The sequence below is a fragment of the Vidua macroura genome, chromosome 8 (assembly GCF_024509145.1).
Source record: "Vidua macroura isolate BioBank_ID:100142 chromosome 8, ASM2450914v1, whole genome shotgun sequence".
Classification (NCBI taxonomy): domain Eukaryota; kingdom Metazoa; phylum Chordata; class Aves; order Passeriformes; family Viduidae; genus Vidua; species Vidua macroura.
Window position 1 is genome coordinate 12,296,584 of NC_071578.1, and position 24,363 is coordinate 12,320,946.

General features: G+C 42.5%; 1 protein-coding gene across 3 annotated transcripts in view; it reads left to right on the forward strand.

The window, feature by feature from the left end:
* Nucleotides 1-24,363, forward strand: part of SH3PXD2A (SH3 and PX domains 2A) — a 248,293-nt gene that overhangs the window by 191,316 nt on the left and 32,614 nt on the right. For all 3 annotated transcript variants that reach the window (XM_053983427.1, XM_053983428.1, XM_053983430.1), the window contains 2 exons: nucleotides 18,643-18,756; nucleotides 22,936-23,019. In XM_053983427.1, coding sequence (XP_053839402.1) covers nucleotides 18,643-18,756; nucleotides 22,936-23,019 — 198 coding nt within the window. The remainder of the gene's footprint in view (nucleotides 1-18,642; nucleotides 18,757-22,935; nucleotides 23,020-24,363) is intronic.

Here is a 24,363-nt window from a genome sequence, read left to right on the forward strand (position 1 = left end):
AGTCTTTTGAGCAGGTGCTTTCAATTTGTATTTGGCTGTTTGTCTGTACTCTTCTGTTTCAAAGCAGTAGTATTTTGTTGGTGGAATTTTGCCCAAAAGTATTCAGAAATTACCATTTGAAGGCTGGTAGAAGGGATTTCAGAGGCAGAGGACTTTACAGCATGACCAAGCAGGGGCTGAAGAACTGGCAGCAGTGTAGCCTTGCTGTTTCTGCTCAAGACCGGTTTCTGAATAGGTGGCAGCCACTCTGGAAAATCCAAGTACAGTTCCTTATGAAAATGAGGAGCAGGCTTGGGATGAGGTTGGGAGGAGAATACCCAGCCTCCCTTCAAAAAACTGCATTTTTCAAACTCTCAACTTGTCATGAAGTTGCTGTTTCCCAAAACTGTATCTCTTCTGTGGTGCAGAAGGTCCTTGGTGGGCAGCAGTGGTATGAAATGATCAGTGTTTGCTCCAGTTTACTCTGTGTTGCATTTTGTAGTACATTCTGCTGATGATTCTCACACTTTTATTAGCTTTCTATAGCATTCAGAGGAATAAACTGTAAATGTCATGTGGCTCCTGAACTGCACTTGAACAGCTACACATGGGTTCAAGATGAGAAATTACGTTTCCAATCCAGACTTTCCCAAAATAGGAATGTGGGTTGTGTTCTGTCTAGTGTTTTATTTTGAATTGGAGACTTTTGGTTAATGTCAGTCTTGGAGGAGAGGAAAACTGTCCGATGTCACAAGATCCCAACTGCACTTTGTAGACTGTGTCTTTGACTACAGCCAAAGACACTGGAGTGTTGGTTTTCTGCTGACTTTGAGTGACTTCTTAATCATGTGGTGGCAGCATCAGGGTCTCCTGGAAAAAAAAATGGATAGTAAGCAAAAACTAATGTGTCATAATAGTAATTTGCAAAAACAAATAAGATTTCCTCAGGTGAATGCAGCTATTGGAAAGTTAACTTGTGGCTGTCCTTCAGCTTTCAGCTTCCAAACCCCTACTAAACCCTGTGACTTCTCACTGGTATTTTGGGGATGCAAGCATCCTCTTTTCCATCAGCTTCTTCTCCCTTCTGCTTTTTTGCAGAGTTTCTACTATTTTAGCCAATAGTGATCCATGATGAACATCATCATGGGTTTGATGCCTTTCTGTGGAATATGACAATTTGTTTGTGGCCTCAGTCCCCAAGGCTGACTGAACAGCCTGATGGCTGGGTAGGGGCAGTACATGTGCACACATATAGCTTGGGGCTCTCTCTACTGAAGGGAAGTAGCCCTTTCTTCCTGAAGCTGAATGATCTGGAGTGTGTTCTCTCAAGGACAGCTCACTGTGAAGTGACTTCTTTTGCTGTGACACATATCCAAGCCACTGTGGAAGATGCAGGCATTTCTACTGCTGGCTTTGGCATGCCAAGAGTGAATTTTTTTTGAGCTCAGAAGGTTCATCTGCATCCCTCTCCTCTTCAAAGATTGCAAAATTAAAAAAAAAAAAAACCCACAAGCAAAAAAAACCCAAACGAACAAAACAGCCCAAAACCAAACCTGTGAGTGAAGATAGGTGTTATTGCTGGTTCCTTCACTGTACCTGGGACATGTGGTATTCTGAAAAGAAAATAGTCTTTCTCCCCCACCCATTTCATGTGATGCCTCTCTATCCCTTCAAAAACCTGAATGTTTAGCATAATGGCTTCTGGCTGAAATTTCCCTTGTAGAACAACCTGGGCTCAAGCTATTCTTGCACAATTCCCTTTTCAAAATTCTCAAAAAAAGTGGAGTAGCAGTGTGCTAGCAGGCCTCCTCGCAGCTGCAGCTCCAAGCCCGAGGAGCAGATGGGCAGCTGGATGGTCTGCTGGCAGCAGGTACTGCTCGAGCAGCAGCCTCCTGTCTTCAGCCTTGCAGGGGCTGTGGTTATGCTCTTGGACTGCACAGCCAAAGAAAAATTAAGATCCTGATGGAAAACTTCTTGGAAGACTGAAACTACTCCTGCACATCTGTCCTCCCTTGGAAAAGGTATTACGTGCTGAAGTTATGAAATATTGTTGGAGGGTAAAGTGCTCTCTGCTTGCCAAAGATCCAGGAGTGTCTAAAGCGACTGTACTTGGGACAGCAGCGAATCACAGGGTTCAAGGAGCCAAGTACCATCTTCTCCAGCTGAGCAGACGACACAGGAGCAGGACTTTGCCAAAGACAGTAAGTTGATACCTACTGGCCAGGAATTGATATCACTGGCCAACCTCATCTAATTTCATATTAATGTGAAAAACAAAGATTTATTCAGATTCAGTGTGCCTGGTCTCACAGAATGAAGTGGCACATAAAGACATCTAATTTAGTGTACAGCTCTCTGTAGTCCAAGTTTCTGTGCACTTCCAATTAATTTATTATTGTAGATGGTATGTACCCATTTGGAATCCCCCTCTGTCCACATTTAAAATTTGATTGTATTGTTAAAGCATTGAGAACGTCAAGGGTTTTGGGGAGGATTTTTGTACCGACTAGCCTAGCTTTGATGTACTTGCCAAACATCTGTGTGCTTTCTATATATTTTCCTCTTGCCTTCAGAAAAAGGACGGTTGCGTTTATTTGTGGATGAAATACTTTGCTAGGAATGGCTGTAAATCTGCAGAGTTGAAAATTGTCAAGTGAGCTTATAGACAATAGTAACAGAGAAAAAGGACTTAAACCTGGTATGCAGTCTGGAAAAACTAAAATTCTTCAGAATCTTTTTTTTCCTCCTGCTGGCATGGGGAGGTCTAAAAATTGAAAATCCAGTAAAGGTTCTGATTTGGAAACTTGAAACCACTGCAAAGTGTGAACCTTCTGGCGAGAGTAGCACAGGGAGGACTGGAAGGTGCTGGAGTCAGGCTGTGCTGCATGGACAAGAGCTCCCTGCTGGTAGAGATGTCTGTTTTCTTCTTAAATCTTCTGATGCCTCATCAAATTACTTCTGATTTACATGAGCAGTGATGTAACTTGTATTTACTAATGTTAAATTGAACATTTGTGGTATACAGGTGAAAGTTTTACTGCTCAATCCATTAAAAAGCTATGTGTATAAACTCAAAGGCCTGTTACATTTCATTTGGGTTTGGCCATTAAACTCTGACTCAGTGTTAATCTTCCTACCTTCTTCATGGGCCAGTATAAAGTGACTAAAAAAGTTCTGGTATTTCAGGAAATGGATAATAAGGGAACTCCATATCATATATCTTTTTATTTTCTCATTAGATGACACCATCACTATAATAACAATTTATAATATTTCTGTTCCCTTAAAAAAAAAAACAAAAAACAACCATTTTAAAAGAAATTGAAAACCACCAAAAAAAACTTCCTTGAGAAATGGACTATTTGCAGCTCTGTGTCTCTGGAGAGCAGACCCTCTAGAGAGTTACTGTGTCTGGAGTGGCAACAGCTTGATTCCAGATGCACAACATGACTGAAGTATTGCACTTTGAGGTGGGAATTGGACTTGCATATGAAGTTTTATCTGTTGATTTGAGTAGACTCCTCAGGATGCTGTGACACTGATGACCAAGGACTGTCTTTGCTTGCAGCTGGCTTTCTGTAAATCCAGCCTCTTATTGAGCATTTTATTGTGAATCAGAGTAAGGATGTTTTTGGCATGTTTTCTGCATTGGGATTCAGATAATCTGAGTGAGAATACCAGAGGTTCGGGGCTGTTTCACAAGTCTCACACCCAGGGATTTCCATCTGCCATCCTGGGGAGCTGCTGGAAGTGCTGTCTCAGTGCTCCAGAGATGAGCGTCACTGGTGCCTGCAGCAGTGCTCAAAGAGCCTCAGCTCAGCCAAGGAATGTGCCCTTAACATGGCCAGGGTGCCCCAGATGTATTTCATGTATTGGTACAAAGAAGAGCTGTCTAATCTGCCGTGAGTCTGTCCAGCCACGCGTGTGTTTGGCTTGGACGCCATCGTTCCTGCTCTCAGAGCTGGAGTGTGTGTTGGCAGCAGGGAATCGTTCTCACAGAGTAATTTCAGGCACAGAGGAGTCAAACCAAAGTTCATTTTGTTCCTTTTCTTCAAACTTAACAGCTTGCTTGAGCGAGCAGGGGGTGCATCAGCTGCTTTTCTTTTTAATCAATACCTCATCTCTTTTGCAAGAAGTCCTTTGCAATATCTGAATGAATTGCCATGCTCCTGAGACTTCTGGCTCTGGCTAAAGACAGACGGGCATCTCATTTGCTTTGATTGATTTAAATGCTACAGCTACAGGCACAGAAACAATGATCTGAGGTCACACTTTGCTCATACTTCTGCATATTTATTTTTGTTTTAGAAATAAATATACAAAAATCACTGGTCTGCCCTAATGATGCTTCTCAGAAGCTAAAGGCCAAAAATATTCTGAACACCTAATGCAGCTCTTAACTGTGCAGCAAAGAGACATAAACCTGAAGGTATGCTAGCAGTGCTGGAAGGAAGGCATGTGAGGGTCCTTTATGCTTGACTTCTGTTGCTGCTTGTTAACTTCACAACTGGATAGAATTACCATTGTTTCATCAAAGATACAGTGGCTTTAAGGACCAGGTAAGAAATCCCTGGAACTTCAACCTGAAACCATTCCCTGACCCCAGCCTAATGTTTAGGCTGGGTAGGTAAGGTATATTTTAAATTTCTTTGGGCCAGAAGTGCCTTTTGTAATTTCTGATGCAGTCATAAAGGCTTCATCTTGCTTTTTCTTTCTTACATACCATGCAATACCTGTGCCCTTTGCACATTCTCATTGAGTTTGGAGAGGAAGCAAATACAGTGCTGTTACCTTGCAGTTTTGAAGCCCGTGGAGCTAACTTCTAGGACCTCATCTGGAGAAGCTGATCTTCTCTGCTGGTTCTGGCTCAGAATTTGAAAACTGAGCTGCTAATAAATAAGCATAGGCTTATCCAAAGGCCAGAGACATAGTTGGAAGGGAAAAGGGAGGGAGACTGGAAGTGACAGTGCAAAGCTGTGATGAGTTAAAGGCCTGATGGCACCATGATGAAGAAGCAAGTGGCTCCTCACAGACCAGGGTTTTGGCTCTGCTCTTCAATTGAGCAAAGTGCTTAACTCTGCAGTTGACTAGAACATGCAGCTTGGGGCATTTCATTGTTTTCCTGCACTACAGCCTACTCAGACAATCCAGGTCAAAAAAGTTTCCTGTTTTTATAAATAAGTGAAGTGCTGGGGAGAACTTTTTGAAAATTGTAAACATAGAGGTGGAAATTGCATGAATGATGGCAAACTCCATTCATTTGTGGTTGTGAAGACCAGCTCTGGACAGAAGACAGGTTAGAAACAAAGAGACAACCTCTGCTTGAAGACAGATTCAACTTCCATTAGCTCCTTCATTGTAAGGACATGTCATGCTGATGGAGAGGCAAAAAGTGAAGCTGAAGTGGCAGCAAAAAATTAGAAAAAATAACGCTTAATTAGACAAGTGTCATGAGGGTGAATCTTTCCACCTTCCTGTCACATAAATTTTCAACAAGTATCTTGGGAAGCAGTTGCCTGTAATTCCTGGGGTAATTCAGGGTAATAAATTCAGGGTAATTCCTGAGATATTGATGGCCAGTGCTTGTGTTTCTGGAATAGCCTCTCTGTATAACTTCAGCTACAGAAAAAACCCGTGTTCCTCAGAGTGGGTAGACTGGTAAAGGTTATTAGCACAGTGTTGGTGAGCCAGGTGATGTGGTATTAGTGGCCTGAGAGATGCAAGAGGACAGACCAGAGGTTGAATCTCCTTTGAGTTTTCATTTTCCTTCAGCTAATGTGTGGACTAGTAAGTAGATGCATACCTTAGCATTGATGTGGCATATGCTGGTAGGTGACCAACAAATCTAACCACTTGTATAGCAGAGAATTAAATTTTAATGTTAGTACCATGTAAAGCTTGACTTCCAATTTTTGTTAAAACAGTTCCTGTTATTGTTTGGTATCTGTATTAACCTGATTATTAGCAGGGCAGTTGGAAGGCTACATGTGTTGGTACTGGGCAACCCCACTCACTGACTTGGATTAGCAATCAGTGACAAATGGCTCAGCCAGAGAAAGCATGATCTCCATGAAAATGGCTTGTGAGCACAGGAGAGGTGTGCTATAACTTAACATGGGAGGGAGGAACATCGGGAGGATGTTGAACCTTCAGGTGGTGTCAGTTGCTAGCCAGGATATTGACCAAGAAATTCATGCATCATCTTAGGAATCTGTGCATAAGTGGGAGTGATGGTTGTCCTTCCCAAAAATGTGTGGTCTTGTCCTTCTGCAAGCTGCATGGCACGATGTATTGCTGAGCTGCACTCTGAGAATTTCAGGTGTGTGTGTATCCCAACAGCCCATGCAAACAAGGGACGGGGGTAGACATCCCTGAAATGCAATGGGAAAACCTCTCCCCTCAAGAGGGATTTAATGGCTACAAGAGTATGCACTTTTCTTCTCCCCAGGTTGGGTTCTTTCCACTCTGTAATCCTTGCCCACATGTGCGGGGAGGGAAGCATGCCAAGGAAACTTCAATTCATTAGTCATCCTAAAGTGTGCTAGAAATCTCCTTGGTCTTGCTGGAGGTACAGTGTTGCATATACTTTGTTAGCATTGCAGTGAACTCCAGCTCCCTTTCCAAATGCACTCATAATCACTAAATGGGATGTTTTGGAATAAACTTGCAGACCATACAAGCTTTTGTGAAAGCATAGCATTCCAACAGTGTAATTAGTATGTCAGCTAACAGACCTATCCAAAGACTTATTTGCTATCCAGGCTGTTTTACAATGCAAGAGCCATGCTTCTGTGATCTCTGTTTGTTTTTTATGGCAGTGCCTAAGGCCCAGCTGAGATCAGGGTCCTGTTGTGCTAGACATTTAGGCCCCGTCTCCAGAGAATGGAAGTCTACATAGGGAACAGACAAAGGAAACGCTGTTCAGATCTGGGTGGTGGAGGAGGGGAAGGGAAGTAACTAAGACTTGGAAACTGGGCAGGGAAAAACTCCTCCCACATAAAGAGTTGATCTGGTTTTCAGCTCTCTTATGGAGAGCTCCCCAAAGCTGTGCCAGCTCCCCAGGACCATCTTCTTTCTCAGTTTGCAGTGAATGTGCAGCCTCTGTGCTCCATCACTGACCATTCGTAAAGCAAGAAGGGGAAATCAATATGCTTTGAGAGAAGGGGAAAGAAAATGTCTTAAAAATCCTCAAAACGACCCCTCAAAATAGCCATCAATCTGCCAAGAGTGAGATCCCAAAAAGTGTGAGTTTGCAAAATGCCTGAATTGAAGGTTTTCTGTTGAAGGTTTTCAGAGCGATTGGGGAATAGCAGGAGTTACATCAAAGTATAGCACTTGCAGCAGGCTCTGGCCAGGTGTAGTTAGAAGCAGTCCAGCATTTCCTCTTTTGGTAGCCGTGTGGTGGGGAGAGGGAAGGGTTTAATCTAGCATTCACTCATAGGGTAAGCTTAAGTGATTCCCTGTTGAAAAGATAAACACTGTGCCTCTATATCATCTGTCTTACAGGTTTGGGTAATCCCTTACTGTGCTGCTTATTTAGTTTAAATGGTGCTGTATTGTGTAATGCATGTGTGTTTGTAATGGAGGGTCTGCAAATCTCAGCTTTTTGCCCAAGGACAGCATTACTCTTGCCCTTGTTTCATGGTTGATTTATTTCTAATGGAAAGGAATAAGCCTCACAATGATCTATTTGTTTTTTCTCAGCTCCATGAAATGTATGGAGATTGACAGGTCTTCTGTATCTCACGTCATTAATTTGCCTTGCTAACCTTTATTTAGCATCAGAAGATCAGCTTCCCTGATTGTTGCCAGAAAATCTGTGTTTAGTGCCTGCTCTGGCTTTGTTTAAGCTTCGGGAGACAGAAAGGAGAGTCAGAAAATGAAAATATTTATGTACTGGGACTTTGACTTATTGTGCACTTAACAGTACCTTCCTGGAGGCAGACCAGCATCTAAAGCTGCCACAGCATGGCCTTTTTCCATCAGAAAGGTGTTAATAGAAACATCGCTGTTGATGTTCCCATAGTGCAAGAATAACTCAGTGAGGTGGTTCTGGTTTCTTGGGACAGTGATTCTCTGCTCTGAGTCTAGACGGCCTTTCCAGTCTGTAAGGAGCAACCAAAGCATAATCAGTCTTTAAAGTCAAGATCTAAGGTGAGGTAACCAAGGAAGCTGCAGGGAAATCATGTGCTTACTGCCATGTGGGGACACTCCTGCAAAGGTGCATGAGCCAAGTGTGTAGCCTTTGTATCCAGAGGCTAAGCCAGAATGAGTAGAAATTAATGCTTAGTTACTTGGCTGTATGGAGAGCATTTTCTGCAATATAGGAGTGGTTTTGAGCTGGGGGGAAGCCATCTTACCTGAGCTTTTTGCCTCAGTTGCTTTCCTGTATTTACCTTCTTTTTTATGCCGCTGATGCACCTTTTTGTTTGCACTGAAGGACACAGATACCCCAGTTATTCCTACTTGTTAAAGTCTGCATGGATGATCTCAGTTACCCCTTCCTTAAAGATCAATACCTCCTTCTGTTTCACCTGCACAGGCTCTCATCATTGTCTGGGCTTCATGATGAATGAAGATAAAAGGCAAATCTTTTTCTCCTTTTTTTATTTTTTCCAAATTTCCATAATCTGCTCCAAATGGGACTAGTTCAGCTTCACACTGAACAAAATATAGTAACAAGTCTAAGTTTCTAAATTTTAGAGAAGCCTGGAAAAACCCTTCAGAAAATAGTGCATTGGGTTTGTAATCTCTTCAGGGGCATGTCAGTGATACTCTTGCCCATGTATGTCCCTGTTGAGTACAGTGTAGGTTCTGAATTGGCAGCGCACTAACACACTGGCTGCTCTTGTTGCCAGCTATTCATCACTCTGGTGCTCATTTCCGAAGCTGTCATTTCCTGCAGCCGTGTGCAGGCAGCTCTTTGAGGCTCAGCTCCCGGGGTCACTGCAGAAACATGGCTTGAATGGAGCTCAGGAGAAAGGCAATGAAGCAGTGTCAGAGAGAGAGAGCAGAGCTTTGGATGTGGCTTACATCAGTGTTTGTGATAACATACCATCTGGGCTACGATCTAGCTAATAAATAGAGCTGGACAGAAGTTGTATTTGGACAGCAGAGCTTCAAGGAGCAGCCAGGACATGGAAATGGCCATTTGTGAGATGGTTATCTGAGTGCTGTGCAGTGGTGTGCAGCAAACCAAGGTGTCCCTGCTCCTTTAGCAGGAGTATTGTGGGTCAGAAGGATCCCACAAAAGCTATTTGTAAAAGCCACCACTGTTAATCTGGTGACTTAGCTGTGCTTCAGACTGAGCTAATATCACTGATTGATTGCTTTATCTTCAGATTTCTGCTGGATATTCTGTAGCCTTTGTTCATTGCTTCAAGCTCTTATGTAGCATTGCTCTGTTCTGTCCTGACGTAACCGAAGTGTGCCTCAGAGGCAGCAAATGTGTTTTTAAATTAAATATGGAATTCCTGTATGATCTTGACTCTAGCACCTGCAGTGCTATTTTGTACTCTGCTAGGTTTGTTCCTGGTTCTCAGGCTCTTTGTTATGATTCTGTGTGATTACCAGGAATTCCCAGTAACCAGCTGATACGCCACTCTCTACAGACTTCAGAATAAGAAATTTAAAGAGTAACTTTTGTCAATCTGTATGGGAAGTAAATATTGGCCATTCTTTGCTGCCTGTGAAGGCCGTTTCCTATCAGCTGGGGTTAGGGGTCTGTAACTTTTTAAACCACTAGGAAGTAATTTGTAATCTTTGGACAAGATTACTGTGAGGCCCGTTTGAAAGCTTATTCATGTTTTCCTAAAGAAAGCTTGGACACAAAATGTGTTTTCTTTAAGATTAAGTCCTGTGAATGTAAAGGAAATTACTTGTGAGCTTGATGGTTGCACCCCGTTGGCTGACCACAGAAAATACAACGCCACAACTGGTCATGACTAATAGAGTCTCCCTTGGCTTCCAGTGCCCCGTGGGGTGGAAAGCCATCTGTTTGCATGCCTTTACTGTAATCAGTTGTTCATGGCTCTGGAAAATTTGCTGCAGGCACTGACTATGCTGGTGTAGCCTTTCTGAAGGCAGTGGATTATTTTTCTGCCATGAGTTGGCTTTGCCCACCAAATTTCTGTATATTTTGCCCTCTCTGCTAGGTCCTCCTCTCTCTGCACCCCAGCCAAACCCACTTGGTTGGGAGCTTTTGTAAATTACTGATTTATGTAAGCATGGTGACAGCAGCATCAATTTGGCAGGTTCATTAAAGCCTCATGTCGATAGATTTCAACCTTTAAATGATGGCTTTGAGGAGGGTGGCACATGGATTTTTTGCTTAACTTTCCTTCTTGAGCAGCATCTTCATAACAATAGCAATACAAAAGGAAATATAAGACAGAAGTGCTTTTGGAGAAGAAAATTAATGTATCTGGGCTGTAATTGAACATGAGGGAAGGAAGGTACCCCAGGAACTTTCCATGATCAGGAAGGTTGTACTGAAGATGTTAGCAGCAGACAGTATCCTCACTGCTCAACTTCTGGGACTGGCTGAAGTAAACAAGACTTTAGGGAAAGAAGAAAGAAAAAGACCCTCCAATACCACTTGTTGCCCACAGAAACTTAATGCAGAACTTTCTGTACTGGCTATTCAGTCTGTGTGATCTCCACAATCTCACCTTGCCTTGTGGTTACTGAAATCACTAAGACTTCATTTTTGAAGGATCAGTGTAAATCTGTCACTTCCTAAGAGAAAAGAATTCAAGAGAAGGTGAAAATAGATGTCTGAACTTGAGGTCAGACAGGAAATCTGGTATCCAAATGGATCAGATGGATAAAAAAGGAAAATCTGTGATCAGTAACCAGGTATTTTCTGTAATGACTGCATTGGTACTGTGGGTTGGACATACACAGGCACGTTGGACTATGCAGAATGCAGCTGGCATTGCACAGTTTTACCATTAGGTATTCATGAAAGTAAAGCAGGAGGGGAAAGATTATTTAAAATTTATTTTTAGAAGGCGTTAGGATGTTTGAGCCTTGGAAAACACTTTTTTTCCAGCTTCTTGGGTGCTGACTGACCTGTAGAGCTGGCTGACTTTATTGCTCTGTGGGATCCCCTAAAGTGAGTGGTCTAGGGATGCTGGCCAACACCCTGGGCATGTTGGCTGTGTGTGTTTTGGAGTTGGACATGAGCAGGCTTAGCAAGTGATGCTTTCATCTTCTCCTGTCTTGGGGAGACCGGAGTACTTCACAGTTTAAGAGAGGCTGGTGACGTGGAATGTGGTGGGACTTAATCTGGGATTTACAAGCAATGTCAAAGACTTTTCCATATCTGTTAATGTAGGTAGTGTGTTGATTCCCTTGCTTTAAAAACACAATGTGTAATTTGTACTGGATTATGTGATGGCTTTGTGGATGTACGTGCCAATTCTAGAAAACGTGTTTGGCAGATTGCTTTGTTCCAGCTGTGTCAATACACAAATCTGAGGCCATTTTTTAAACAGGGAGGGGAAGCCCCTGGGTAACAATTGGGCCCTAGCAAATAGCTGCAGATATAGCACTTGGAGTCCGTAACTATCAGTTTGTATTATCAGAACACAAAGATAAACTGTGTGCTATGTACTTGAACAACTCCCTGTACACATAGATACAAGAAGTGTGTGTCACTCTAATGAGAGATAAATATATCGGTATTTTGCCAAATGTGAACCTGGAAGGCTTGTTGCCTACTAGCTTAGAAGATTTGAATAAATACAGTAATGTGGTATTTCCAGTTGTCTCATACTTGGTCTCTGCTTGTGATGTAACTCATAAAGTATTAGAGCTGAGTTGTATATTATCCAGTTTTCTCTTTTCCCATGAACTTTTCCCATGTTCTGATCACTTCTGTTTTTTCCAAAAGTACTAGGAAACACAATTCCAATCCCAGCAGAAGACAAGGATAATATGTGTTTGAGAGCAGAGGTCAGGGTGTGAGTTTCCACATAGATGCATGTGTATTTGTGCATATAATGTGATGCGAAACCAACTCAAGCAAGCTAGATATTTCAGCCAGAATTTGTGATGCACTTTGGGACTCTGTATCAAACACTTATGTATGCACCTAGTCAGCTGGTTTGGACCCAGGAGGAACCTGTGTGGCACCATTAACCAGCATGTTAATTCACATGCAGTGGGCTCTCCATGCCAGCCAGCTCTGCAGCCGTAGGAGCAGCAGCAATGGGAATAGGACAGCAAATCCAGCTAGTTATCTTAATAACAAGTCACTGCAGGAAGAGTATGTTACAGCACCCAAACTCTGGGATTCACTTCTGTTTTCCTTCTGCTTAGTAACACCCGAAGCAGTGCAAGGACTGTAATTCCCAATGCTGCTACTGAGCCCTAAGCATTTGCAGTTACTCTCAAATATTGGTGGAGAAAGCAAGCTGTGGTCTCAGCTCTTGGTCTTTTGTTCCAACTTTTAGCTCCATAAGGCAAAATGATGTCCTTTTAATAGCCAAAAAAATTATATCAACAAATTTCAGCCTTCCAGAAGTCTCCACCTCCCCCTGCTCCTCATCTTCTCCCTCTCCTTAGGAAGCTCTCAAGTGTTGTTTCAATCAACAAATTAAGCAAAAGCTGCTGCAGCCTGTACTCTGATGAGAACATAATTCAGCTTTCAAACCCTCCCTAAGGAGGGAAAGAAAAGTGTTTCCAGGGCAGTCCATGTGTGCATCAGGTTGTCAGGGTTCCAGAGTGATACTCTTAAGGTAAGGTTTCTATTACATTTTTATAGGGACACCTGTACATTTTTAGTTGAACACCAGGCACAGGAGTGTGCAGCCTCTTGTCCTCCTTCTATGTGTACTCTTCACTAAATATTAAAACTATTACTCAGTTTAAAATACTGAAGATAGCTTGCTGGGCAGACTGTAGCCTGTGGCTGTGTGGCCACTGTTGAATAGGTGTGTGGTTTCTAAGGTATATTCTTCAGATGTTGGGGTTATTGGTACCAGGAGTAAAATGTTTGCTTATTACCTTTTAAATCTTAATTGTCTTCTTAAAAAAAAAAAAAAAAAAAAAAAAAAAAGGGCAGAGTTTCTGTGTTTGTATTTCCGCATTCATTTTTTTTTAATGCTGTGGTAGAAGACCTTCTTTCATAACCCATATAGAATTTCCAAATTCCCATGCCAGGCTACCAGGAAAGGAGGGATAGCTGTGATCCTTTTTTCACTTTTCTCTTACAGGAAAAAAAAAAGCCAACAGGTCTGCCCTATCACAGCTCTGTGGGCTCTTGGGGTATTTCAGTAGCAAATTAAAAAAACTCTTGGTGTTAAGCATTAACTTGGGGTGCTGAATTTTATTCCTGAGTTCCTAAAGCTAGATTTAGTACCTAGAGTGCAAACACAGTAGTTGCAAGGCAGCAGCCTTCACTCTTGAATGTTAGAGCAATCAGGCAAAGACATTTGGGGTGGCAACACTTCCTGTTGGAAGTAGGATTTCCCTTGTGAACCACACTCCCAGCATGTAGCTCTAGGACATGAACTGGCTGGAAGGATCATAATACGTAGTTGATCTGGAATCCTAATCTATGGCCCATAAATATGTGGCACATAAAAGGCTATGAACCTGTGCTGTGGATCTTATTTGTGTTGGAGCAGGATGTCTTCCACAAATATCTTTCTTCCTGGGGCATGTCTTTGGGCCCCACTTTCATCTCTAAAACAAGACAAGCATTTCTTCATGGTTGAGTGGTGGCTGCAGTGAAGTCTGCAGTGCACACAAGCTGGGAAACATTATGTGTTTTGAGGTGAAAGCTGCCTTTAATATTTCACCAGCTTTAAAAATTCATCCTAAGATGACAGCCTTAGTCTGCCTTGCAGTGAGTCATTCACAGACTTCTGTACCCTCAACTGCAGTCAGCTCTGTGCTAGAAAGACCTCTTGCATGTATCTCCATATTTAAAAGAAAGATGCCTCTTCTGTGAATTGTAAGAATAAAACTCTCAGCAATCGGCCACTGGCCTTCATATGAATTCAGTGGTTTCAACCTTGTGCCTTTTCCAAGGGTGTGGGACTCAAAAAGCCTTTTACAGAGAGCAGAGCCAGCATGGACAATGATAGTATCTAACAGCACACAGACACAGGAGTGAGTGTGAGAATAAAGCTTACTGCAGAAAATCCCTCTTGTAAAAGCTACTTCTGGTGCCTTTATACATCTGCTTCTACATATTCATCAGAGGTCTGTCAGAGGCAATTACTGAGACTGCCCTGTGTGTATCAAATATATATGTACTGTGTGGCAAGAGCTTTGGAGGGGTGGAAAAGCAAGTGCCTTCAACTGTGCAGCAGCACCCTTATCTTAGCTGTCTTTAATGAAGTAGATCATATCTCTGAAGGGAAGTAATCAGCTGTTGGCATGAAAAGGTCTGTTTGACCTAATTGCACCTAGCACTGCTTTGTAGGACAATTTATGTTGTTGGATCAAAAAAAAAAAAAACCTCTTGAGAGAGTTCCAAGGCAGAAGGACTTAAAAATGAACAGCTCTCTGAAGCCCAGAGACCATGTGTCAAATGTACCAGACTGCTGCTTGAGTGGGATTTTTTCAAGACTCTTGAGAGGTGGAGTGTTACTTAAGTATTTGTTTAGAAGAATGTGTAGTCTACTCATGCTGGAGAAATAGCCATGCCTTTTACAGTGGTGCTATCAGTCCTGTTTACTTTAGTTAAGCTCATAAAATGACAGTCAAAGTCTACAGAGAAATTAATGGTTGAGGAGAGAATTACAAACCAAAGTTGAGCATGATCCTGCAATTTTATGTATTCAAAACTGTTTTGTAGCATCTTGTGATCAGACAGGCTTCAGTGGGAATAGCTTGTTCTCCTGTGGATGTGTGTCATCCATCGAAGTATGGATGGGTAAGGATGCATGCAAACATGAGCAAAACTGGCATAAAATATACTCCTTTAACTATGCTCCACGAGTTTTCCATGGTGCATGTTGTGGTTAACATTTGCTTAATTGTTTTGCTTTTGCAAAAGCCTTTCGGGAAGAGGACTGGGAATGCAATTATGAGCAAAACCATGATTTTTTAAAGTCCAAGTATTTTTGTCATTTAGTTATTTTCCAGTGTGACCAATCCATTTTGCAATCACCATCTTGCCATGTGCATTATATGCCTGTCAAGTGGAACTGGTTGTTTCTTGGTAACTTGTGAAATGCTTGGGAGTTACCTGAGCCTAGGTGGACTCTGTGAATGGGGAGATATCTTGGCTGTTGCAGCTTAGGGATGATGACAGCTGCCAACCAAAGCAGCAACATATCTGGGGGCAAAATTACACTCCTACCTTAAAAATTTATGTTCTTGGGTTAGTGTTAAGGCAGTTGGAGTAATGCAGCAAAGCTCCAGTTGAACTTGGATTGGACACAGTGGCTACAACTCCCTTTGTGCCTCTGTGAAGCTCAAACTCCCTTTAAATCCTCATCAGAGACGAGGGCTTGGGAGTCTCAGTCTAGACATCCATGCCACATCAGTGTTAAGAGTTGTTTTGGTGCCTGGGAGACAGGGGCACCTGTAAGGGTTAACTCAAGCTGTAAAGCACTGCCTAATTTTTACAGATGGTGTGAGTACAAGAATGAACCTCAGTCTGGCTTGGCAGTGCACAGAGATAACTTTACATAATTCCCTGCAGATGTTGCTGCAGAATGGTTTTAATAATGAATTGTGAAGTCAAGCTAAACTCCAGCATAGAGGGAGAACTCAAAATAAATGTAATGTTTTGTTCTGTGTTTCAAAAGCAAGTTTTCTGTGATGCTCTGGGTTGGGAAAGATGGCAAGGGACAGGACAAGGGATTCTTTGCAAAAAGTTTGGGTTATAATGATGCAAAATAAGACCAATCTTTCTAATTTGTCTGCAAACCATGAATACCCATGAACCTGAAGGCGAGAGGGGGAAGGGCTGGTGATACCAAACAGCAGCTGCCCTAATGCTTGTGATGAGGGGATGATGCAGAGCAAGTACTTCATGATCTGCCTGGCAGAGTTCTGCAGTTTGTGGCTGTCATGCACAGGCTGTGTTGAGGAGCTTGTCTGCACTGCAGCCATTTTCTGCTAGGAATCAATTCTTGCACTGTGCTGTAATTTCCTTTCTGTAGGGTTATAGCTTGGATGTGCCACTATAATTTAGGTTTTGGTCTCATAAGGGATATGCTGCCTCAACAGTGGTTGTTTGGCCACTCTGAGACTTTGCATATCTTGCTTCTCTGCTGCCAGAGGGTATTGCTGGAAGCTTCTCAGTTGTTGAATCTGTTTAAGCAAAACACGCATTTTTCTGTTGACATGCTATTTCAATGGGCTTTATTAAAGCCTTTCTTCTGTCCTCTGAGAAGCAAGCTTGAAACTGGGGAAGAGAATTTCAGAGTGAGGGGCTGGTTCTCCCTGAACTTGGACAAGTGCTGTGATTTCTCAGTAGCTGCAGAGGTTTCTCATTTATACTTTACCCTTGCACAGAGTTTATAAAGGAAATCTTTAGAAAGAAATTATAGCTTTCATGACTTCTGTGGTGATTAGGAGCTTTAGCCTGAGTCATGTTTAGATGGATGGAGGTTCAGCTACACTATGGCCCCAAGCAAAAGATCCAAACTTGGCTCTGAGGCTAATGAGCCAAACCAGAGGAGCTGTATTGTGAAATAGGCTAGCACGGGGTTGGTGTCAAGGAAGTGACATCCAACCCTCCAGAGATGATTTTACCGTGGTTTGAATTTGGCCCAAATGTACATTGTAAGTGTAGGCAAGTCCTTTTTGTGCTTGTGTTTAATTCCTTTCTGAGGAAGAGTTTAGGTATACTATTCCAGTCTAATTAATATCAGCTGGAAGCCAGCTTCTCACATTTTGTGCCTAATTATAAGTGTCTGTTAAACTGCATTTGCTACCCATGTCAGTGTGTTACTGGTGCAATAAGGAACAACCATGAAGACGTGTTTTTGAAACGGTCTGGCAGATCCTGCCTGTTCACTGCTGTGGGCTTCGTGGCAGGAGAACCACCTCCTGCTGAGGGAGAATAACTAAATTTAAACTTTCCAACCATGAGCCTTGTGAAGCAAAGTTTCCAAACCTCTGCTGGGCCAGAAGATGGAAATCTGTGTCTGAATTTGGAGAGTAAATAAATAGAGCTGCCTAGGAGCTGCCCAGGGGCATGTGAGGGATTGTTGCTTGGGGTACATTGTCTCCCAGCCACATGCCCAGGGAGGAAAGCAAGGGTTTGTAGCTACTGTTCTCTGGTAAAATCTTCCGTGACAGGATTTGGAATGAACTTGGGTGACTTTTAGCACGAACACTTGAGCATTGTTTCAGCAGGGTGGTTTTTCTCTTACAGACAGTTGCATGTGGCATGGCAGCAGAGCCCAGATCTTCCTTTCCCCCTCGCTGAGCTGGGCTGTGGGATCCCAGCTGTGGGAGGGATGTGTGGCCACCTCACAGCTCACTGCTGTTGGTGCCCATCTCTTTACAGCCCAGGCTGGCAGCTTTGCTCTTCACAGGCAGGCTTGTGTGAAATTTGCTGTGTTTATGACAGCCTCAAAAGTGTACAAACTGTTCTGAGGTGCATGTACAGAAATAGCTTCCCTTTGGGGAAGCTGGAGGGGTGGTAATGGACAACAGTTTGCATGGGCCTGACAAACCAGCTTATGTTTTCTGGGGAAACTGCAGTATCACAGACAACAACAGAAGTGGTTTGCTTACCTATTAGACTTTTTATTTCCTGCTGTCTTAACCCAGACCTTATTTGAATGGAGGGGAATCTAGTTGTGCTTGTATCTGAGAGCAGGAAATCCTTGGGTAAGTCTATGTCAAAATCATTGGAGCATTCAATAAATCCATGTAATCAAGCAAGAAAAGAGGCAAGGATAGTCATAGTTGGAATGCATTTAATCTGAAACTGGCATGCGTATAATTTTATTCAACTGTCCACAGATATGACCTAAAGGTTATATTCATATATATTGCTGAATACTTAACATTTTTGTAGGTACTGGTTGAAACTTGGATGTTTAGGTGGGAAGACAAATAACTGGTGCTTATGGCCTGAAGTCAGATTTCAGTTGGCTTTTCACTCTTTATTTCTGTTCTGTGCAGTACTTTCCAGCTTCCCAGGGTATTGAATTCAGGTCATGTTTGTTAAACACCAGCTGTGGTTACAAGTGCTCTAGAAGCACTTTTATATCCTGTTCTGAAGTCTGTGCTCTTCTATGAATGTCTTTGCTGTTTCCCTCATTTGCCTTTTGTAATACTTCATATTAGGATTTGGGCAGTGTTTTGCTGTTTCACATATGTGCCCATGTACATATTTACACATACAAAGTGTTTTGATACTGTAGATGTGCTTATAGCAAGACCAGCTTGGAGCAACTGACCTAGAGAATTTCAGTCAAAGTTCTCATGGATGGACTTTGAATTTCTTAAAATCAATTGATATTTGCTTCATTGAACCCTTTTTCTAGCAAGCCTGCACACTGCCACTGGGAAGGGATCTGATAGAAATGGTACAATAGCACTAAACCCTTTCTTATTCTAGGAAGCTGCAGAATACTTCAAACATGCACCAAAGCTGCTGACTGTCATCTTCTCTGTAGCATTTTATATTCTTGTTCCTCTAAATGTTGACTGAGAAACTTCCTTTGCTTCTTTTTGTAGGTTGGTGGTTTGTGAGCACAGCAGAGGAGCAGGGATGGGTCCCTGCAACATACCTAGAATCCCAAAATGGAACCAGAGATGATTCTGACATCAACACATCTAAATTTGGGGAAGGTATGGAAAGCTTTTACTTACCAAGAGAAACTTGGTATTCACTTGCTTTATGCTTTTTTCCCCCAAGTGAAAACTTCTAATTGGAAGAAGATGCATGATAGAGCCACAAGCCAATGAAAGGAGTGAGATTTAACTTAAATGGTTACTTCTCATTAATTTCCTTTAAATTAATCTTTGAAACTAGTTTCACTGCTGTTTGCTGTGGTCTGTGGTTGCGTGGAAAGGTAATTTTATTTGGTACAGTCTCATTCTGTTAAAAGTGACATGCCATTTGTCATGTATATGTATTTAGCTGCACTGCATTTTTTTCCTTTTTTTTTTTTTCCCTAAAGATGCTTAATTCAGGTTCCAGAAATTGAATAGTTCAGCATTGCATGTTCCTCAGTTCCATTATGAAAGACTAACCACATTTTAATGGGCTTCTCATGTAGCAACTGTGTACAAAGGACACTTTTATTATGATTTGGTGCATTCTTGTGAATCTGTTGCTAAATCTAGGTGCTCTCGACGTGACACTTATGTAAAACGTATGTGGAAACTCAGCTGACCTTTCCTTAGCACGGGCAGGAGGCTTAGAGATGTGGTGGGGTGACCATCTGCCCATTAAAACAGCACACAGGCAGAACCAGACTTTGTGCTGGGCTCCAAGGGTGACATCTGCGGCTTATTGAAATCTTGGTCTCTGTAACTCATTTTTCCCTGCTCAAGTCTACCCATATCCTGGTTTAGAGACAGACTGGCTGTAGACTGGTAGGCCAGGAACCAGACTGGTATGATGCAACATTTTAGTGAATGCAAAAGCAGTGAGTAAAGCTTCCCTGTTATTAAAGAACAGAACTTTACTGCTCTGGTCTGCAAGCACTGAAGAATGCCTTGTCTGTTGGTCTGTAGCTTCCTCCCTTTTCCTGACTCTTAAATACAGTGTGTGCTTGACAGCCTTATAACTTAAACTGCTTTCATTTCATACTCTCCTCCTCTTTCATGTTGCCCTCTGGAGTGTACTCTGCACAGGGATGCTGCCACCCAGCAGTCTGTTCTGGGTAATGGAAAATCTATCAAATATTCCTTATCTCCTTCCTCTCGGTCCCTTTTAATCCATTACACTGCTCTCTTCAGCTACAGTCAGCAGTCCTGCTCCCTGCCTTACTCCAAATCCAGATATGCTGAAACCTGAGCCTGCCCTTCCCTTTCTGCTCACTTCCATCTCAGTGACAGGTCTAATTGCATAACCTCTGTAGCTGCTTTGATGTACCCCAGATTTTGCTTGCTTGCTTTTTAGTAACTTTGGTTTATGTTATTAGCCATCTAAGCTGAGGCTTCCTATATTCTTTGTTTCTTCCCCTCCAGTTCTTCTTTACTTGGCCTGTTTTTCTCCATATAATTACTTCATAGGAGAAGAAAGAATTACTTGGATTCACTGTCTTTAAAAAGGTGTATCAAAGTGACTGTACTTAGAAAACTTGCCAGCTCTCTCCAGGTAGGCAGGAGAAAGGGGCTCTGATGTAACTGAGGAGGAAGGCACTTCCAGTGGATTAAGTGCCTTAGCCCCACAATTTAGAGCTTACACAAGTTTCAGAGTGACTCCAACAGACACTGACTTCCTGCAACTGTACAATCTCCACTCCCCCAACTTGGAAAGCACAGCAACACTGATGTAGGGAGCTTTGTGTATCAGCCCCTTGTCCCTCCCCATTTGAACAGGCCTGGAACAAGTCCACAAGCCAGGCAAACCTTGAAGTCTGCTCTGCTGTGGCAGGCTCAGTACAGATAGCAGGGTGCTGAACACATCTTGCTAATAATTCTGGCTCTACTAATATGGCAGTAATATTGTCATGAATCTCTTTAAATAGTCTGTTCCCTGAGCAAGAAGTGTTTCCTCCCTGCACCTGAGCCTGCACAACATTTTTGTCTGGAGGAAGGCAGACTGATTGTTACCTGGGTCTGTGTTTAGACCAACACATCTTGTAAGGCTTGGAAAACAATCAGAAATCAATCTAAAGAAACATTTAACTGCTACAGGAGCTGATAAAGTAAACATGTTAAAATAATCTCTGGAAAGGTGTAGACACTTGTTAATGAGCAGCCTTTCTGGTGACTGTGGCATGATCAACCAAGTCCACACCCAACTCCAAGTCTGGGCAAAATGGCAAAATTCAGCCATTTTTTGACTCAAAATTTTTAAGGAAAAAAACCCTGGTTCATACAAAAGCATCATTGTGGTATAACAGGGCTGTCACTGGGGATGGCCGTACGTTGTGAGGTGGATCTGTGTGACCCACTGTTTTCAAGGGGTGTTCCTGGATGACTAAATCCTCCAAACTCCCAGTGTGAGAAGGAGCAAGCTGACTGCTCTGTACTGGCACCTTAAGGCTATTTCTACCCCTTCTGCACCTCTCCATCCTGCAAGCCTTTACATTCAGCATTTCATTTCCTCCTTTCTTGTATAGAAACCTCCTAACACAGGCAGCCTTATTGCAACTTAACTTCTCTCTCTGCTGTGATCTGTGTGTCTAGCAAGGTGTCCTGTGTTGTCTCCCTGTGTAGCATGTGTGTAACTGGCAGTCTAATGTCCTGTTGATTTGGGGAAGGTCACCAGGTTAAATCTGCTCATCTTTTGTCCCTCCATGGGCTTCCAAGAGGATCAGTGATTTCTGTGAGCCAAAACCTCAGCTATCTATAATCCTGAGATTTGGCTCATCTGAAAATTTGTGGTTGATTTTTGACCAACATGGGATCAAAGGGGAAGTACAGAGTACCAGAGACTAGATAATGTACCTGTTCAACACCATTCACCACACCTCCACTTAGAGTGGTGTGGAAAGGTTTGGGCCTTACCACAGAGGAGAAACTGGGGAGAGTGGGCTGGATGTAAAAGTCTGGTCTAAGTCCCTGACAGATATAAAGGAGAAAAAGTCAAAAGACACTCTTTGGTGAAGTTATTTTTTTTCTTGTCCAGCTAATGATTTCCCAATCAAATAATTTTGCTGTGCCTGGTTGCCAACAGAGCACAGTTCTAGAAGACAACGGTGCCTACTCCAGTATATGATCCCTAAATAAGTGCACATATACAGAATTGAATTATTATTAATGATGTGATATCAAAGGTTATGAACAGCTTCCCAGCACCCACTGGTAAAATGATTGTGTTTGCACTTCAGCTATCACTACCTTGCAATATGTTGCATTGCTTTGCAGCAGCACCTAGCACCCTTGCAGTAGTTGCCAAATTGGGATGGAAGCCCTTGAATGGAAAAAAAATGGAAGTGTTTGGCTGTGTTTCTGTGCCAGTCTGATGGTTCCAGTGTCTTTCACACCTGTACAGGCAAAGAAGAATCTGAGTAGAGAGCTAAGTATGCGGTCCAGAAAACAAGTGGTGTCCTTTGTGCACAGCTGCTCTCACAGCGCCATTTCCATAAGTGTCTTGTCTTTGTTTATACTTTGAGCGTAAGTTATTGTTTGAGTATGTAACTAACACTCAGTCCTGGATTGTTAGCTTCTTGAGCCTGCTGAATAATTGCAAGGTTAGTTTTTTCCTTATATCGTAATCTGTATATTAGAAGTTTTGATCATGAGAACCAGCTGTGGCAATGAATACAAGTCATGTCTTGCAAGCACATCAGACACTTTTCACTTGGGTTCAGTTCCTGAGTGCTGCTGTTATGAGGGAACTTACATAAGAGTTTGTGGGTTTGTTTATAGTGTGATAATTTTTCTTAGAGAGGTTTAGAGCCCTGTTGGGTTTGATGTCATGTGCATTAGACTGAATTCCCCAAAAATCATGCAGCTGAATTAGGAGATGCAACAGCAATGATGATGTGTCCTGCCACTGCACTCTCCTTGGACAAGTTGTCTTTAGTTGTGCAGCTTGTTTTGGAATATATGGAGTGTATAAGTTTTTGATTTTTTAAATTACAATTACTGCTTTTTAAGAAATGCCAATAGCAAGAGTGACAATTTGTGACAGTTCTGGATGGCTCACATTGCTCAAGCTCAAGAAGTTAACTTGTTCCACTGTACTGTATAAACTAGAACAAAACATCTGCATCCCACCTAACCCATTCCCACTAAGACCAGTGCTTGTAAATACCATGTTTTGTTTTTATTCCTCACCCTCCCATCACTTTTTTTTTTCTTCTTTTTTTTCCCCTTTGTTTTGTTTCCATCCATGTTCCAAACTAGTTTCTAAGCGACGCAAGGCTCACCTGAGGCGCCTGGACCGGCGATGGACGCTGGGCGGGATAGTCAACAGGCAGCAGAGTCGAGGTGAATTCATAGCTTCCTCTGGCACCAGCCACTCAGGGGCCACCAAAAGCCACACTGCAGCTTCAGCTGTTGTGTGTTGACACCTGCATCTTTGACACTTTGGTAGTGAGGGGCCAAAGCTCCAGAGTTCAGCTGTGGGTTTTGTACATGACAGCTTGAGGGTGGCTCGGAGCCAGGATTAGGCACCCCAGGAGCTGGAGGCTGGTAACCAAGGGTAGCTCTGCAGTCTGACTTCGTGCTGTTGTGGAGGCTCACATCTGTTGTGTTTTAACTTGGGCATATTTGTGCTCAGTCTTTCCTGCCTCAGTAAGGACAAGTGATACTTTAAGGGCTATTAAAATGAGTTGAATGCCAAAAAACCGTGGTCAGAGATGTGCACACTGGAAAAGTGTGTGGTGTGGAAAGATGAAAATCATTCCAGTTGCAGTCCCCTCTCTTCCTTGCAAATAGTGCTTGGTACTAAAGAGAGACTTGAGAACTTTTGGGAGTTTTTGGCATCATTCTTAGGTATTTAAAATGCCACCAGTAGCAGTACTTTAGTTGGTTTGGTTTGGTTTGTGTTCTTTTAGCTTTTGCTGATCTAACAGTGAGTTTGACAGGGTAGGAGGGAACACCTTGTGTTTGGGTGAAGTCTCAGGGGCCCTATAAGCAAAGTATTTCTTAAGAGCAGGTGAATCATCCTTCCCAGACCAAAGGTATCCCTATCTCTCTCCTACTCCACTTGGAAAATCATCCAGATGTGTTCATTGCCCTTCAGAAAGGAAAGGGGGAACAAAGCACCATTTGCATCTCTGTAACGTTCAGACAACCTTACTGAGGGAATGGATCCAAATGTAAGCACAAGAGATGATTCCCAGTTAATGGAAAGGTGTGTTTTCCTATTAAGGAATGTATTTTTAAAGTGTCAAATTTACCTTCTGGATTTGATGATGGATTTGATTTGCTGACTCCTGTCTCAAGCACACCCAGCTTTTCAGTGAACCTTTAACTTTGTTTCAAATTATTATTGAGGAAACAAAAGCAACAATAGCCGTGTTCTACCTGCCATAGCTTGACCCTGCAGAAACTGAAACTACCTTCAGAAGACAAGGTCTTGCTTCTCAGCCACCAAATGCACTCTGAAGGCACCAAAAAACTCTCATAAGCACACATGCTGTCTTGGGGGGGAAAAAATGCTTAATTCTGTGCCCCAGCTGTTTGACTGAGCTACTGACTTTGCTTTGTCAAACTCTGCTAAATGCTTCCTGGCAATTTAACTGGGAGAATTTATGGGAATCAGTTTTCTAAACAATTTATTTACTGGTGAAAACAAATGCATTCTTTTATATTTGTACAGTATTGCAA